At 46.3% G+C, this 18,043-nt stretch overlaps 2 protein-coding genes across 2 annotated transcripts in view; both read left to right on the plus strand.

The window, feature by feature from the left end:
- The first annotated feature begins 5,810 nt into the window (after positions 1–5,810).
- tmprss13a (transmembrane serine protease 13a) lies at positions 5,811–14,799 on the plus strand. Its single transcript, XM_067245726.1, has 13 exons — positions 5,811–5,854; positions 9,191–9,362; positions 9,578–9,691; positions 9,999–10,232; positions 10,815–10,941; positions 11,559–11,654; positions 11,855–11,898; positions 12,049–12,211; positions 12,444–12,622; positions 13,131–13,229; positions 13,413–13,555; positions 13,748–13,903; positions 14,022–14,799. The coding sequence occupies exons 1-13, from the start codon at positions 5,837–5,839 to the stop codon at positions 14,034–14,036; spliced, it is 1,560 nt and encodes a 519-aa protein (XP_067101827.1). The 5' UTR covers positions 5,811–5,836; the 3' UTR covers positions 14,037–14,799.
- Positions 14,800–14,931: 132 nt separating this feature from the next.
- The window catches only part of fxyd6 (FXYD domain containing ion transport regulator 6), a 234,223-nt gene continuing 231,111 nt past the window's right edge, over positions 14,932–18,043 (plus strand). Inside the window, exon 1 of the mRNA XM_067245738.1 lies at positions 14,932–15,583. The gene's annotated coding sequence lies outside the window, so the exon portion shown is untranslated. The remainder of the gene's footprint in view (positions 15,584–18,043) is intronic.

The raw sequence follows: 18,043 nt of genomic DNA on the forward strand, positions 1-18,043 counted from the left end.
ACAGCGACAGGGGTTATCGTGGTTTTGTTACTCAGCTGACATTTATACCCCCCTACTTCCACTTCCACCACCGGCAGTCTGTTTTGGAGTGCGAGAGCTGTGCTTTCCCTCTTGTGACTGCACGTTTCTCTTTCTTTTTTCTCGTTTCTCTTTTTCTCTCTCTCTCTCTCTCTCTCTCTCTCTCTCTCTCTCTCTCTCTCTCTCTCTCTCTCTCTCTCTCTCTCTCTCTCTCTCTCTCTCTCTCTCTCTCTCTCTCTCTCTCTCTTTGTCTCTCTCTGTCTCTCTCTCTCTGCCTCTAGTCTTCCGCCACTTTTCTCATGTCTCTCTCTCTCCTTTTGATGTCTATCTCCTTTTCTCTTATTCTCTTTCTTTCTCCTTCCCTCTCTTTCTCCTTCCCTCTCTTTCTCCTTCCCTCCACTTTTCCACAACAGCTGAGAGCGTGAGGAAAGCATGGGAAGGGAGGTTTGGAGGGAATAGGGGAGGGATTCAAAAATAGAAGCAGAGAGAGGAGGCCGAAAGTCTCCCTTTTTACTGTAAAGTCCCCTTTATTTACCCTGCACTTTTCGCCTTTTCTCCTCACCAGAGCGTACAGAGCAGTAGAGCCGACTTCTGGACACAGTGCAGAATAAGTAGTACAGAGAGATAGATATGGAGACGAGGAAAAATGTATCCTTTGTTTTTTTTACAGCCTCCAATTTCTAATATAAATTAAAACTAGATTGGATTTTTTTTGCCTGTCTCTCTGCCTGTCTCTCTGCCTGTCTATTTGTCTGTCAGTTTACCTGTCTGCCTGTCTGTCTGTTGTTTATCAGGATATGAAAGCCAGTCTCTGATGCACCAAACCTTGTGTGCACGGATGTGTGAAACCACTCTACCTTTCTGACACCTGGGATGATGCACCATCTTTCCTATTTGTGTGTGTGAGTGATGGAAAAAAACACGAAAACCATGAACATCGAATTATAGTAATTCTGCATGTTTAAACGACCGCACGCTTGTTTTGCAAAGAACTCCATATTAATAAAATGTTTCTCTCCCTATTCCAAATCCTTATCACTTAAAAATATTTCCATGTGCTGAGAATAATTCACCTATTTCAGATATTAACCAGTTCTTTTACATGGTCTGAGTTCACACCAAGATTTCTGACTGACCACAGATGGGAGACAAAATGATATCTGTCTCTTAAAGAGCCCTGAGGTGATTACAGTCTGGAAACAGGATGGAGAGAGGCTTGAAAGAGGCTGGAGGAAGGCTGGACAGAGACTTGAGAGAGAGTGAGAAAGAGATCTGAATGCAGATGGGGTTTTCTAATGTCACGCCTCACTGTCCAGTTTCCCTACATAAAAGGAGGAAGTCTGTGTAAGGGATTCTGTACTAACAGAAAGTCTCATCTGTAATTTCTGTTTCGATCATCATAGAGTTCTGAGAAAGAAGATAGCACCTTTTTGTGTGAGAGGGAAACCCCTTTACATTATTAGTGTGATCCCTCCACTGCCTGCTCTTCAGTTTTACTTCCCTCTTTCGAATATTCAGTGACCATCATGTGGTTTGTTTCTGATGGTAGGACATGTGGAGTAGAGATCAATGACGAACCATGCAACAGCTCCCTCTGTTGGTAAAAACTGTCCAGTTCACTTTCTAAAGCACGTAGACATGTAGACAAACACATACGTACTATACAAACACATGTGTTTTTGTGACAATTTGATACGATTGAAACATGCGTGGCATATTGTATGTAAATTATACTGGGCCATTGCGTCGCGGTCACACCTCTTCCTACAGCAAATCGGATACGGCGGTTTCCATGGGATACCAGAGGAACAAACCTTTCATCTAATTAGTGCAACCAGAGCCCGTCTACGGAGAGCCTGTCCACTCCCTATTAATGCACCCCCTGCTAACCCTGATTAGGAAAGTGTTACATGCCTGAAACTTACTGTGCTTACTCATACTAGTGCCCTCAGTGTACAGTAAGAATCATTTGATGCTGGGATACACAGAACAGACAAGAGAGGGGGGTGCATTTCACGACAGGCTTAATGCACCCCCTGCTAACCCTGACTAGGAAGGTGTCACTTGCCTGAAACGTACTGTGGTTACTCATACTAGTGCCCTTGGTGTACAGTAATAATCATTTGATGCTGGGATATACAGAACAGACAATAGAGGGGGGTGCATTTCACGACAGGCTTCTTGTATTCCTTCTTGCCATGAAATGCACCCCCTGCTAACTCTGACTAGGAAAGTGTCACATGCCTGAAACTTACTGTGGTTACTCATACTAGTGCCCTCAGTGTACAGTAAGAATCATTTGATGCTGGGATATACAGAACAGACAATAGAGGGGGGTGCATTTCACGACAGGCTTGTTGTATTCCTTCTTGCCATGAAATGCACCCCCTGCTAACTCTGACTAGGAGTGTCACTTGCCTGACACTTACTGTGGTTACTCATACTAGTGCCCTCAGTGTGCAGTAAGAATCATTTGATGCTGGGATATACAGAACAGACACTAGAGGGGGGTGCATTTCACGACAGGCTTGTTGTATTCCTTCTTGCCATGAAATGCACCCCCTGCTAACTTTGACTAGGAAAGTGTCACATGCCTGAAACTTACTGTGGTTACTCATACTACTGCCCTCAGTGTACAGTAAGAATCATTTGATGCTGGGATATACAGAACAGACAAGAGAGGGGGGTGCATTTCACGACAGGCTTAATGCACCCCCTGCTAACCTTGACTAGGAAGGTGTCACATGCCTGAAACTTACTGTGGTTACTCATACTAGTGCCCTTGGTGTACAGTAATATTCATTTGATGCTGGGATATACAGAACAGACACTAGAGGGGGGTGCATTTCACGACAGGCTTGTTGTATTCCTTCTTGCCATGAAATCCACCCCCTGCTAACTTTGACTAGGAAAGTGTTACATGCCTGAAACTTACTGTGTGTAAATCCTACAACGAAAATGTATTTGTGAGGAATGTTTATTTTAACGATTGAAAACAGATGCATCATAGACCACTGTAGTATGTGTTGCCCGGGCAACAGAGGCTAATGTCATGCTAATGCTTCAGTGAAATAGTAGACTACCGTTTCCGAAAGTAGATGTGGGCCTACTTCCTTAATAATATCAGCTAATATTGTACATTACATTTCACAATTGTGTTTCACATCACAAAGTAAAATGAGTAAATAGTTATCACCCTGGCCTCTTTGCTTGTGGCGTTTCTGCAGCTGCCTTGCAGTAAAGCTATAGTTAGCCTAGCTATCCCCCAAGTTAACAGATGCGAAACGATTGTTCTGCTACAGGTAGTCACGCGTGTTTTCGTGACTACCTGTGACTGTGGCTAGCAAATTAGCCACCGTTAGCTTCACTTTTCGCCACAAAAACTTAACTTGAGCCTAAACCATGCAACGGAACGTAAATCCCAATAGAAGCAACTCAATCGCTACCAAGACGAAACTTTTGACACCTAGGTTGTCTATGTAGGCCAAATATTGACTGAGTTTTAGGGGGGCAAAAAGAATAATAATAATAATATATATGTGAGAGAACAAAGGTTGTGCCCTTGCCGAAGGCAAAGCACACCCAATAATAATACTAACAAATACAATAGGAAAAAGTTTTGGAATCGACAATGTACCTAAAGAAGGCTTTGTTTAAGTTCTTCTGTTTTACGATAAGATATAAATTACCAAAAGTTCAGGAGGGAAAAGAGAGCCTTAAACATAAATACAGAAAGGCTGAGAAGCAGAGAGAATGCTGTGTGTTACGCTAGGGGTGGGAGGGGAAGGGAGTTGAAGATAGAACAGACCACCAGAGAGGCAGGCTTGCAGGGGTAGGTCATGTTGCTAGGGTTGGTAATGTTGTTGAGAAGCACTTTTTGACATATTTACTGAAATAAACTTCACATCCTGATAGCAACCAATAAGGTTTGACAGTAAAATGAAATCAATCCAATATCTGTGTGCGTCACAGGACTGTAATAAACACGACCAATCATTACAGTCAGTTGGACGGCGTTTGGACCAGATGCAATGATTAGCTACTTGTCTGTCTGTCTGTCTGTCTGTCTGTCTGTCTACCACCTGGCAGAAGTCAGGCAGCGTTCATGTGTTTTGGGGGAGTGGCTTTGAAGGGATGGGGTGGGACATTTGGTTCAAACTCGAGCTTAAATTGCTAGAATTGCTAAACTTACATACCCTGCCTTTAACCCTGTGTAACAGCAACCAGCACACTGCCTTGTTGGCCAACAACACGCTTTTATCCAAAGCGACTTCCAAGAGAGAGCTTTACAAAAGAGCATAGGTCACTGATCATAACAACGAGATAGCCCCAAACATTGCGAGCAGCCAAAACATGAAGCATACATTGTGGAAAACCAAATAAGTGCCAAAGGGAAGAACCATAAGAGCATGCAGTTAAGCAAGTTACAATTGAACAACATGAAACTCCGCACAAGAGTGCAAGAGTGGGGAGTCAGGTGGCTGAGCGGTGAAGGAATCGGGCTAGTAATACGAAGGTTGCCAGTTCGATTCCCGGTAATGCCAACTGACGTTGTGTCCTTGGGCAAGGCACTTCACCCTACTTGCCTCTGGGGAATGTCCCTGTACTTACTGTAAGTCGCTCTGGATAAGAGCGTCTGCTAAATGACTAAATGTAAATGTAAGAGTGTACCTGTAGAAAAAACACTCAACAGTAAAATATTTCACAATGAGTACAAGAATTTGAAACCGTTACAACTAACCAACAAGAGCAACAAGTCTCTCAATACAAGTCATTGTGATCCTGGAGGGAACATATTCATCAGTTCACTACAAGGACACACATACCTACATACACTTAAATATACTAAAAAATGACTAAATGTAAATGTAAGAACATACTGTTCACTCAGACACACTGATGTAAACAAGAAATCATTGTTATCGCTGAATGACATCATTTTCCATTCAGAAAAATTGCATTGTCATGCTGTAGTTGCTAATTACCACTGTTGTGTTTATGGTTCTCAAAGTATGAGGCAGGACCCTGGACAGGGGATGAAGTGGGTGGGGGTGGGGGGTTAGCATTGAGATGGTATGTGAGGTGTAGGATTCAGACAGTAGATGAATCATCACTGTAAAGGAAGGGGGTGGTGGGGATTAAGGGTTCAGGGGGTGGGGGGGTCACAGGAGGGGGGGTAGTGCTGTATTAATTTGGAAAGCCCCGCTGAATATGCTGTGTATGCATAAACAACCCTGATACCATCAAAGTGTATTCGTCATTAAATTCCTATGTCTCCCTCTCAGAATCGTATTTCTAATGAGAGTAGAAGAAAGCTGGTAATGTTGATGGGTCAATGAAGGCTTGAGTACAGATCGAAAAGGCTTTGAGTTAAAAAACATTTCTCTAGATTGAGTGTCACCCGAAATGTATTTGGTATCTGTTTCTGATATGAACCCTGGACCCCCCATTACACCCAGCACCAACCATAAACACCCCCACCCCCACCTCTACCCAATTGCTCCGTGGTTGCTCTCTTCAAACCAGTCTTTCAGGTGTGAATGCATCGCAAAGGAAACACCCATCTCCATTGAGAAGGAGGAAGAGAAGGAAGGTGAGAGGGGGAAGGACGGGAAAGGGGGCGGGTCAGTGTCAACTGTGGACTGACAGAGCGTGGAGGAGACAGAAGGAGGGAGGAGTGTTGAGGGAGGTGTCAGTGTTCTCTGGTCACAGGTGTGGGAGAGAGCCAAATAAAAGAATGTGAAGCCCAGGCCCCGCCCCCTGTCGCTCAAATGCACCTGTGTGCTCTGTCCACCCCGCTGAGTCCCCGCTGAGTCCGATGGCACAGCATGAAGAGGTACGTCCGCCCTCCTTCCGCTCCTCTCTTCCCCTCTTCTCTGTTCCTCCCTTCTGTTCCTAGGCTCCTCTTCTCCTCTGCAGTCCTCTCCTCTCTCCTCTCCGCTCGTCTCTATACTCCGTTTCTCTCCTCTTCCGTTGGTAAAGGTGCTATGATTCCAAAAGTCTACGAAAGTTCGATGGGTTCTGTGGTTCTTTCCCCCTTTCTCTCTCTTTCTCTCTCTTTCTCTCTCTTTCTCTCTTTCTCTCACCCACAAACGTCTCTGTTTGTCTATTGCTGTACCAGTCAAGCTGCTTGTGCGTGTGACGCGCAGAGTGCCGTGTTTCTGCGCTCCACATGGCTGTTACTTCCATACCTCTCCTGGGTTTGGCTCTCCATGTAGCGTATCACTTGCTGTGTTCTCAGGATACACCTGCTCAAGATAGAGACACATGGGTCATGTGTCCTCAGCCTCCTGCCTCTCTATGTATGGGAACTGGGTTGTGTGTTTTGGCTTCACATGTTGGCCTGTATAGAGGGAAGTGTGGAGTAATACAGTTCCGTCATCCTCAGTGGAATCAGGCTTTATATTCCAGGTCACCTAGATTCCATGCCTGTCTATCTGTAGATCTATCTGTGTGTGAGTGTCTATGCCTGTGTGTGTGTGTGTGTGTGTATGCCTGTGTGTGTGTGTATGCCTTTGTGTGTGTGTGTTTGACCTAATTGCACACAGGTGTTTGTGATGGTTGCTATACCGCTGAGTTGATGCAAACATATCCTTATTTAGAGCATTAAAATGTATGGATTGTGGATCGATTCAGTTCTGTCAGTTGATCTCATGCTGATGAATTGTGATCAAATCTGTGGTAAACTTGGGGCCAATTTCACAATGTCAGGTGTGGAGGTCTTTTGTTTTGTTTATTCTTTGTTGTCATACAATAGTTCAAGCCTGACCTTTGAAACGTTGTTACTCAAACTTCTAAATCCGATGATTTAACTGTCGTTTAAAGTGAAAAGCTATCCTGGAGAAGACAATGACAACTTATTTGAGTTGACTCTAGGATTCCAATCCCCTCCCTTCTTCCCTTCCTCCTCTCCTCCTCTCCTCTCCTCCTCTCCTCCTCTCCTCCTCCTCTCCTCCTCTTCCTTCCGCTCTCATACTCCTCCTCTTTCATAAACCTTTGCTATTGTGGTAATTCTGAAGATTGAGCGCCTGTAGACATTTCCTGCAACCAGAGATCTCAACCTAAAGAAAAGGACAGACTGGTTTGTGTCACCTGTGGATCCAATCCCTGTGTGTGTTGCCGCTTGTGTTTTTCCACTGGGTTTATTGTGATGAGTTGAGCCTTGTATGGATATGTATGTGTGTGTAGGTGTGTGTGGGGAAAGGGGGCAGTGGAGAGGAGGGGTTGGGGAACCTTTAGGTGTTTTGTCGAATGTTTTAATATCAAGACTCTTGTACAGTAGAGAAGGTAGGAGTGTTGTTTTGAGATGAGGAACTCTTGTTGTTTTATTTTGCCCCAGTTCATCACCACAGTGGGAATTACAACAGGTTTCCCAGGAAGTTCAATAATCCTTCTAAGTATTAATATTATTAGTAACAGTGGTTCCAATGACAACGGTTTAATTTAGCAGGACGAACATATGTATACATGATTTAGTAGTTAGTTACCATGAAGTCTCCTTGTTTACACTCTATAACCTGCTGAGTCATATAGTCACACTGTAGAGATAGTTATCACTCTGGCAGCAGGATGGGGCCAGACTAGAGGATGACATCTTCCCAAGGAAGAACACAACTGAGTAGAGTAGACTAGAGCAGAGTAGAGTAGATTCGAGTAGAGTCAAGTAAAATCGAGAAGAGTATAGTAGAGTGCAGTAAAGAACAGAACAAAACAAAACGCCAAACAGAAAGAGAGACAGAGTGAGATCAAGAGGAAACTGAGAGATTAAAATAACACCAGGGAGAGAGGAGAGACTGGCAGTGATGCAGGCAGCAGTCTGCTCTCCAGGGTGCAGCTCTACTCTACCTGACTGACCTGTCTGTGTATGTGGGTCATAACTGCCAGGCTCACTGCCAAGCTGCTCGCCAGCCAGAAGGCTGTCACCGCTGCTGGGGACCCACACGGTTGCCACGGCGAGCGGCGCTCCCTCACCGTTCCATTTCCCCCCACGGCAACCAATTCCAGTTACTGGCAACAATGGAGGGAGTGGAGTTTGGGTTGGAGTGAGGGAAGGAGGGAGGGAGGGATTAAGGGAGGGAGGGAGGGGAGTTTGGGTTGGAGGGAGGGAGGGGGTAGGGTCTGGTGACCTGATCAGCTGACTGATCTGAAATGGCTGTTGATTCATCGGAGGAGCCGAAGAGTGCAACAGAGAGCAGAGTGTGAATGGAGGGATGGAGGGATGAACAAAGGATAAGAAATATGAAGCAAGAGTCAGAGAGTGGGTCGATGTCTGAACCCATTTGAAATTATGGTCAGAGAAAAGAGGTACACTGTGTGTCTGAATGTGCATGTGTCTGCCTGTTGCCATGAGATGTGGTCTAGTCTAAGTGACAGAGGTGCTCGTCAGAGGATGTGACAGAAGAATTAACTCCACCCTGAGGCTCTCAGGAGAGTCAGCTCCACCGTGAGGCCTCAGGAGTCAGCTCCACCGTGAGGCGCTCAGGAGTCAGCTCCACCCTGAGGCGTTCAGAAGAGTCAGCTCCACCGTGAGGCCCTCAGGAGTCAGCTCCACCCTGAGGCTCTCAGGAGAGTCAGCTCCACCGTGAGGCTCTCAGGAGTCAGCTCCACCCTGAGGCTCTCAGGAGTCAGCTCCACCGTGAGGCCCTCAGGAGTCAGCTCCACCCTGAGGCTCTCAGGAGAGTCAGCTCCACCCTGAGGCCCTCAGGAGTCAGCTCCACCATGAGGCTCTCAGGAGAGTCACCTCCACCGTGAGGCCCTCAGGAGTCAGCTCCGTGAGGTAGTTAGGTATCTTTCACAGACAAGACAGGAAAACAATGCCCAGCTCCTGTTACCCACAGAAACAGTCAGAGAAGGGTTGTCTTATCAAAACCCCCACCACATGTTCCAGCTCACTGTCTGCCATGGTTCACATGCTGTATCATAGTTCAGAGCTTATGATGCAGTTGTTCAGTGTCCCTCCTTGCTCCCCCCCCCTCGTCCCAGTTATCTCTCTCTCTTTCTATTTTGAACTCTTTCTCTTTCTCGCTCTCTCTCTCCGCTTCTATATTTTGCTTGTGCTCCCTTTGTTGTGTAGTTACTATCTATTTATCTCTCTTTCTCAGCATTTGCATGAATAAATAATTATTCTTTCCTCCGTCTCCCCCCCTCTCTCCCACTCCTCCCTTCCCTCCAGAATGAGCGCCCGCCCCCCTACTCTGTGGCAGTACACACCCAGCCCCCCCTCAAGTCCTACGAGGAGGTGGTGTTTGGGGACCCTGCCTGGTTGGTCCCTCCCAGTCAGCCGTACTACATCCCCCAGCATGTTCCAGCAGTGACCCCTCTGCCGGTCAAAGAACCCAGCAAAGGTCAGCAGAGCGAGCTTCCCCTCTCACTGTACTCATTTACTGTATGTACATGTATGTGACATCTCTATTCAATTGGTTGTTTACAGAAAAGAAAAGACTTACGACAGAGAAAACAATATAACATGATGTATGTTGTTTATTATATCTATATATGTGATGTATTTCTCCCCACCTGTATATGTGTGTGTGCCCCCCCGGCCCTTCACCACACACAGAACTCCCCAGAAGTACGAAGCTGAGATGCTGCACCAACAAGACCAAACGATATGCCATGTTTGGGGTCTCCATCCTCGTCCTCGCCCTTCTGGGTGTCTTCATCTGGCTGGGAGGTAGCAACCACACACACACTCGAACACGTGAAGGCACACACACATACATGCAGACACACACACACACATGCAGGCACACACGGACACATGCAGTACATTACTCTAAACCTAACCCTGTTCTTGTCTCATCTCACCGCATACATATTTATAAATATTTTGCTCCCTAAAATGTTTTTTTTTTTTTTACCTCCCTCTCTCTCTGCATCCATCTCTTACTTTCTCTACCTTTCCCTCTCATTTCCCCCTCCCATATTTGTTCCATCTCTCTCTGTCTTCCCTTTCTTTTTTTCCTATCTCTCTCTCTCAGTGCATTATAGTTCCCGCCCTGCCAGACCTCCTGGTGGGGGCCACATTGATGGTCTCAATGAGGAAGGTGGGGGAGGTTTGGGGTATGAAGGGGCTGCTGACAATGACAGTGGGGAGGACGGAAGCCATGAGAATAATGATAAGATGTTGAGCATCTCCGACACTTGCTCCAACACCACAGTCCAGTGTGACTCCAAGATAGACTGCGAGCTGGGAACTGACGAGAACGACTGTGGTGAGCATTCATCACACGCACTCGCACACTGACACACACATACACACACACCCACACACTCGCACACACTGACACACAAACACACACACTCGCACGCACTGACACACAAACACACACACTCATACGCACGGACGGTTATCAAGGAGGCGTCACAGTAATTTACACAGTCAGTCTGAGTGCCCCAGTCTGGTCTGTCTCACCCACATCACTACTCCCTTCCCCCTCCTCCTCCCACATCACTACTCCCTTCCCCCTCCTCCTCCCACATCACTACTCCCTTCCCCCTCCTCCTCCCACATCACTACTCCCTTCCCCCTCCTCCTCCCACATCACTACTCCCTTCCCCCTCCTCCTCCCACATCACTACTCCCTTCCCCCTCCTCCTCCCACATCACTACTCCCTTCCCCCTCCTCCTCCCACATCACTACTCCCTTCCCCCTCCTACTCCCACATCAATACTCCCTTCCCTCTCCTACTCCCACATCACTACTCCCTTCCCTCTCCTACTCCCACATCACTACTCCCTTCCCCCTCCTACTCCCACATCACTACTCCCTTCCCCTTCCTCCTCCTTCCACCAGTGAGGTTTGGAGAGAACGGTTCTCTGCACGTCCGCACGTCTGAGGACGGTCTCTTCCTCCCAGTCTGCTACCTGGGCTGGGACCAGAGCTACGCTGACCAGACCTGCGCCCAGCTGGGCTTCAGAAGGTGGACACCACTCACATCCTACCCCACACTGGAAAACTAGAGTACACCACAGTAGAAAACTAAAGTACACCACAGTAGAAAACTAAATTACACCACAGTAGAAAACTAGAGTACACCACAGTAGATAACTAGAGTACACCAGATAAGGAATCTAGAGTACTTCCGTGTAGAATATCAGAGTAAAACAACAAGAATGTCTCAGAGTAGAAAACTACTGTTTCTCAGAGTAAAATCTCAGAGTTGAAAACTAGAGTACTTTAGAGTAGAAAAACCATAAGAATGTTTACGGTAAAAGCACAAAGGAAAGCACAAAGGAAAGTACATTACTAAAGTAATGCGTACTTAAAAGTACAATTTCAGTGTAGAAAACAGGTTCTCCTCTATGTGTATGTGTGCACTTGTGTATGAGTACACTTGTGTGTGTCCTCAGACAAATTCTCCTTGGTCCTCTCTTGGTTATTTGAGTGTGACAGAGGCTGAACGAGTTTCACAAGGCATCAGTGAGAGGGATTGGATTCTGGTGTTGTTTATCTTGCCCAGAGTCTAAACACGCCTGTGTGTGTGTGTGCGTGCGTGTGTGTGTGTGTGTGTGTATGTACATGCGCTTCTCTACCCAGTGCTTATGGCACTAAGCCAGTGAGTTCCCAGCAGTCTACATCTCTGACTCTGAGCAACAAGTCAGCCCTGCCCATCCAGGGGCTGGTCAACATCAGGTCAGACACCATTTAAGACTGAATGAATGTACTTCTTGATTGATCGATGAGTGAATTATTGAATGATTAAATAAGTAAATGAATGAACAAAACAGTAAAATAATCAACTAATTAATCATATATTCATTCAATCAATCAATTAATTAATATTGTTAAAGAATTTGCATACTGACAATAAACTAATATTTTTGTTGACGTAGCAAAACCTGCCCAGATGACAAGACTGTGTCCCTGCAGTGTGTGGGTGAGGAGTCACACAAGTGCACGCACACAGACGCGCACACACACGCGCACACACACACGCGCGCGCGCACACACACACACACACACACCCACTATAGACATCTCCAGACAGAATCCCACAAGCCTGCTGCTCTCCTCTTCTTTCATCCAGACTGCGGCCGACAGCAGTCCACCAATAGGATCATAGGGGGCGCAGTTTCCCAGCCGGGCCAGTGGCCCTGGCAGCTGTCCCTGCAGTACAGGGGCACTCACATCTGCGGAGGCGTGCTCATCTCTCCTGACTTCGTCATCACCGCCGCTCACTGCTTCCCTTGGTCAGTTGTCATGGAGGTTCAGATGAAATGGCTGTTTTATAACATGAGATCTCCATTTCTTTCATCCTCCATCTCTTTCTATTTCTTTCTATGCAAGAGGAACTGTATATCCAGTACATATCCATAAATATCTCACATAAATCTGCTTATCGTTATTTACAATACCAGCATTCTGAGCTGAAGTCTTGGTTAGAGAGTAAACTTGCTGTCCTCCATTCTGTTCCCTGCTCAGGTCCACCCCCTCTGCTCTGGTGGCCAGTAACTGGCATGTGTATGGAGGGACTGTTTCCCAGGACCAGCTGCCCATCCCCTACTATGTGGAGCAGATCTTACTGAATGAGAACTACAACAACAAGACCAATGACCAGGACATCGCCCTCCTCAAACTCACTGCTCCAGTCACATTCACCGGTGAGTCTGGAGAGGATAGGAGAGGAGGAGAGGAGGAGACAGGAGAGGAGAGAGGAGAGGGAAAGAGAAGAGAGGAGGAGAGAGGAGAGGAAAGAGGATAGGGAAGGAGAAGAGAGGAGAGTGGGAGAGAGTAGAGGAGGAGAGAGGATAGGGGAGGAGAGGAGGAGAGAGGAGAGGAGAGAGGAGAGGAAGAGAAAGGATAGGGGAGGAGAAGAGAGGAGGAGAGAGGATAGGAGGAGAGAGGAGAGGAGGAGAGAGGATAGGGGAGGAGAAAAGAGGAAAGGAGGAGAGAGGAGAGAGGAGAGGAAGAGAGAGGAGAGAAAAGAGAGGATACCCTGGTCATATTGAGGCTGTGAATGTCATTTTCTAGTCTCTTTGGTGTCTCTTTCTTCTGTGTCTGTGGAGAGTCCGCCATCTCAACAATAATCTAATGTGGCCGTCTTAATTGGGACGATGTGTGTGTGCGTGTGCGCATGCATGTGTGTATGTGTGTGTGTTTGGTATTCAGGTGTTGTCCAACCCGCCTGCCTGCCAGCCTTCGACCAGATGTTTCGCCAAGGGAGCAACTGCTGGACCACTGGCTTCGGTACCACATCAGAAGGAGCAGGTAGCAGACAGCTGGGAGGCACAAGGAGGAGGGAAGAAAGGGGCAAGGAGAAGGGAGGAGGGGGAAGGGGCAGGGAGGTTGGGGTGGAAGGAGACAGGAGATGCTGATTATTGAATCCATCCATGACTGAATGAATTAATGATCTAACCAATCCCCCCCCCCCCCCCCCCCCCCCTCCCACAGCGAGTGGCTCCACGACTCTGATGGGCGTCCAGGTGGAACTCATAGACTCGCGTGTGTGTAACAGCTCCATGATCTATGCTGGTACTGTGTCTACCAACATGATGTGTGCTGGAGACCTGAAAGGTGGTCGAGATTCCTGCCAGGTAGGGTCTCTTCATGTCTCTCTTTCAACTTGATGGTCAATCAGCTTTTAGCCTCTATGCTCTACTCTTTGACAAGGGTGTGCGGAATAATTAAATATGGTTCCATAGCAAAGATGATAGTGATTATTGGTCAACAACTTTGACATTCTCCCAGTGTTCCTACTACTCTCATGCTCTCCTCTGGTTTCCCAGGGCGACAGTGGCGGGCCGCTGGTGTGCCAAGCCGATGACAGTCGCTGGTACCTGGTGGGAGTGACGAGCTGGGGGGCGGGGTGCGGGCAGAGGAGCCAGCCTGGAGTCTACACCAAGGTGTCCAGCCTGGTGCCCTGGGTCTACAGAAAGACGCAGGTGAGAGGGAGAGAGACAGAGATGTAGACACTGATTGAGTGAATGAGAGAGGAAAGAAGAAAGAAAGAGAGAAAGAGACAGACTAAATTATCCCACTCAATCTGCAACCCTTTCACAGCAAGAGAGGCCGTGATGTCACTTCCTCTCCCATGGCGCTGCTACATCCTGTGTCCAAGAAGCCCACTGGAAACCTGCTTCCTCCCTCTGATGGAGGGAGAGAGGGGTGGACAGCTATGATGGACAGCTGGATAGGTGGAGGAGAGGAGGGTGAACTTTTTTTCTAAATGTGACTGTTCTGTGCTGTACCTCCCAGAATCAGCGGATGTACAGTATGTGTGCTGTTCCGTACAATTCACTTGATCCCATAAATGTTAATGCACTGAAACTCTATGTTGCATACTCTGGGTTATTTTGATTCCAGTTTTGGTATTTTCTGGTGGTATATCAAACTTGCAGTAGACCTATAGCTACTATGATGTTCACCTTGTTGGGGAAGGGGTGTGTGATGAAGGGGAGGGGGGGCAGAAGGGGCAGGAGGAGTCAAGGTTTTTGCACCTTTCTCCTCTGTTCTCACAGCTAACGCATACCACTTATTATTCTTAAACTCTTCACATCTGTTCTTTCCCAAACACAGATCCAGTCTGTGGTTCTTTTAAGATATACTGGTGTAGAGACTGGGTTGGCTCTAGACTGATGAACAGAGTGCAGGCATATGCTACTGCCTCTAGTCACTCATGTGGTTAGGCCCGTGTCGTAGCGTAAAGTAGCTTCATGGAAGTCTGTCTATCGATCCAAACAACACTCCTTGAATTGCAATATAACTGAATAAAACTCATGCGTATGAATGAATAAAAGTCACAAATCCACTGCCAACAGACTCCAAGATTATTTAGATGTGGTGTCGACTGTGGTGAATACATCATGCCATCAATGCGTGGTGTGGGTCTTGTCCTATAGCTTAACTGTTTTCGGGCCAAGTAGCTACGTCACTATAGCTTCTTCCAGCACGAGAAGCGAAGCCCCTTCACAGACCTTCCACACATACTTCCAATCAGGGCTAGCCTAGGACTAGGCAAGCTGTCGCTGAGAGAGCTCGTGAGGAGCAACTGAAAGAGAGAGACAGAGAGAGACAGAGAGAGACAGAGAGAGAGAGAGAGACAGAGATAGAGAGAGAGAGAGAGAGAGAGAGAGAGAGAGAGAGAGAGAGAGAGAGAGAGAGAGAGAGAGAGAGAGAGAGAGAGAGAGAGAGAGAGAGAGAGAGAGAGAGAGAAAAAGAGCGCTTGGGGACCGGGTGGAGACGCGCGCGCGTAAAGCAGAAGATTAGATGGCTATAGACGCGCCTCCTATCGCATCTTAGGTCAGCGTGTGTGTGTATCGGGGAGAGCGGAAGCGACAGAAAGAATCTTTCTACATTGATAAAGTGATAAGGCACAAAACAAGGGATCAATTGAAGGGACTGCATACATATTTTTCTATTAGTTTAAGTGTTGGCTCGTTTTAAATAATATAGACCGTGGTCATATACTGTTATTCTTCCACGGCCACCCCTTGATCTCTTTGGATCGACTGAGCAGGAGGAAGTCCCAGATGTTAGACGTTGTTTTTGACAAAGAAGGTTGCTGATCCGTCGTCTTATTCTGGATTTCAAGACGTTGTTTGTCAGCGAGGCAATACCGGGAGGTAAGACTGTCTATCACGTTTCCGTTTGATTTCTAGAGGGGCGTGTACGTGACTTGTGTGTTGTTGAAAAAAAAGAAAGCATTGAGTCGTTAACAAAAAGAACGAAGACAGACAAAAGGGACAGGCTTGTGAGAACGAATACTATGCATGTTTCATTTAAAATATGTTTTATATCATTTATTTGAAATTAGATATGCATGCGCTTTCTGAAGTAGTAATGTCTCAACAAACTTTAATTTTATGTCAACACGAGTGTGATAAATGTGATAAATCCTAAATATGTTATCTTTAACACAGCGAATTATAGCCAGTGAAAGATTTCCTAATATGAATTGTTTAAAATGAAATTAAATTATAATGTATACCCCACAAATTGCGTTTTACAGTTAATACATGTACATTACAATTATTTACACGCTCAAGAACCGTGTTCTTCTGCAAACATGGCCCATGTATCGCCTAACTGTAACGGTTGTCTGGTGATACTCTCTCACGAGGGTGTGTCCCTTGTCTGTAAGAAGTCTGCCACAGCAACGAACAATGGCCATAAGTATCACGCTACAAAGGTTGTATGGGAGTCTTATATAAATAATTCGCCACCGAATGTACCCTCAAGTAATTGTTAAATGAAACCATGATTCTTACACAAAAATACAAAGATCGCTCTCTTTTTCACAAATACGTGTGAAGTCATTGCTCTCCTAGTCTTTGTATTTCTTGAAGGCTTGTATATCTAAGCCTTACTGCCGGAGAAGTCATTTGTTCAATAGTGACATTCAGACGTGCTTTTCTAAAACCCGAGCGTAGTCATTGCAGGACAATCCACAGGTTGGGTCGGATCTTCGCAGCGCGCATTCACAGTGGGGGAAAATGCCTGTTTCTACAGTCATACTTAACGTACATGAGATAAGGACACGTAACCTATGACGTTGAATTAAAGACATGACGATGGAGAGTAAATAGGCATAGTAATATCATTGCTTTCTATTTTGTGTTCGAGGAGTTCGAAATCGAATTGGACAGGTAATAATATTTCCACCCGCATCTCCACTCATCACGACTATGTTTCTAAAAGTGGTTTAACGTCGATAGCTTAGACCATTTCCCGCCGCTCGAAAGCGCAGTGGTTTGGATCCTCTGGTGGCGGTCACCTGACAGCAGTTGTTGCCATGGCAATACATCAGCACCATAGCAAGACGCACGTATGAGGAGGGCGTCTCAGAATCAGTTGTCTTCATGGTGATTTTGGTATAATCTAGAAGGCAGCAAAATAATTTAGCCGAAGGTCGTTGCATTAAAATACTCCATGTGGTGTCCTGTTTGTGATCCAGTTCTTCTATCGTCCTATAGCCTAATCGTTTAATTACAAACGCCCTGTACATTTGGCATCCCTGATGACGAGAACTATGCAGAGACTTAACAAATATTTAGCGCTGTAATGAGTTTAGTCTGGAGAACCTATAGGATTTGCGTTGGACTACTGGATACAATGTTGTCATATATTAACATATATAAGAATCTGTTATCCACTCCTTTGAGAAAACCTGAAAAGCAGAGTGCATAAGTGACTCTACATATAGGCCTACTACATGTGTAGGGTACATGTAATATAATATAGATGTTTTATATGAACACACACACACACACACATACACACACACACACTCACACACTGTATTCTGGAGGCATATTTTTTCATCAGTCTCTCCACCCCTGAACAGCATCATTATAAGAACATCTTGAATTAAAGACGTATGTTTATGTTTCAATGAGAGAGAGAGAGAGCAAGAGAGCGATCTGAAAAAGAGACAGCGAGAGAGGGGATAAACAGAGAGAGAATAAATGAATGGATGGATGAGATGAGACTGATTTCTCGCTCTTCAATTGCAAAACAACACCCAAAATATCTCACTGCTCTAGTTGGATCACACACATACACACCCCAACACACACACACTAAAGGGAAAATCATCTCAGGTTTCATCGCACTGCATTATCTATGACGGATCATGCAGACATGGACCCATTGTATCAGGATAAACACACACACACACACACACCATGTTCACAAGAGAAGGGTGTGAGTGTGGGCGCTCGAGTGTGTGATGATACAAACCCCTACACCCAGGAGCAAGGCTGACACACACATACACACCCCTCCAATGCTTTTTTGTTCCAATGCTTTCTTTTCCTTCTTGAATTCATGATTCATCTCACGTTCTGGAGTCAGGGCTTCTCTCCAGGGGATACAGAGGTAACAGAGGGGTCAAGGACAGAGACAGAGAGAGGCAGTGACAGAGGCAGAGACAGGGACAGAGGCAGAGACAGAGGCAGAGAGAGGCAGTGACAGAGGCAGAGACAGAGGCAGAGAGAGGCAGGGACAGGGACATGGACAGAGGCAGAGACAGAGAGAGACAGAGGCAGGGACAGAGACAAGGACAGAGGCAGAGGCAGAGACAA

This window comes from Osmerus mordax, chromosome 11, assembly GCF_038355195.1.
Source record: "Osmerus mordax isolate fOsmMor3 chromosome 11, fOsmMor3.pri, whole genome shotgun sequence".
Lineage (NCBI taxonomy): Eukaryota > Metazoa > Chordata > Actinopteri > Osmeriformes > Osmeridae > Osmerus > Osmerus mordax.

Bases quoted from the DNA above. Each gene is read 5' to 3' on its own strand.
- tmprss13a (XM_067245726.1), top strand. The intron at 11,655-11,854 runs GTCAGACACCAT...TTGTTGACGTAG, and splicing joins CAGGGGCTGGTCAACATCAG to CAAAACCTGCCCAGATGACA. The intron at 12,212-12,443 runs GTCAGTTGTCAT...TTCCCTGCTCAG, and splicing joins GCCGCTCACTGCTTCCCTTG to GTCCACCCCCTCTGCTCTGG.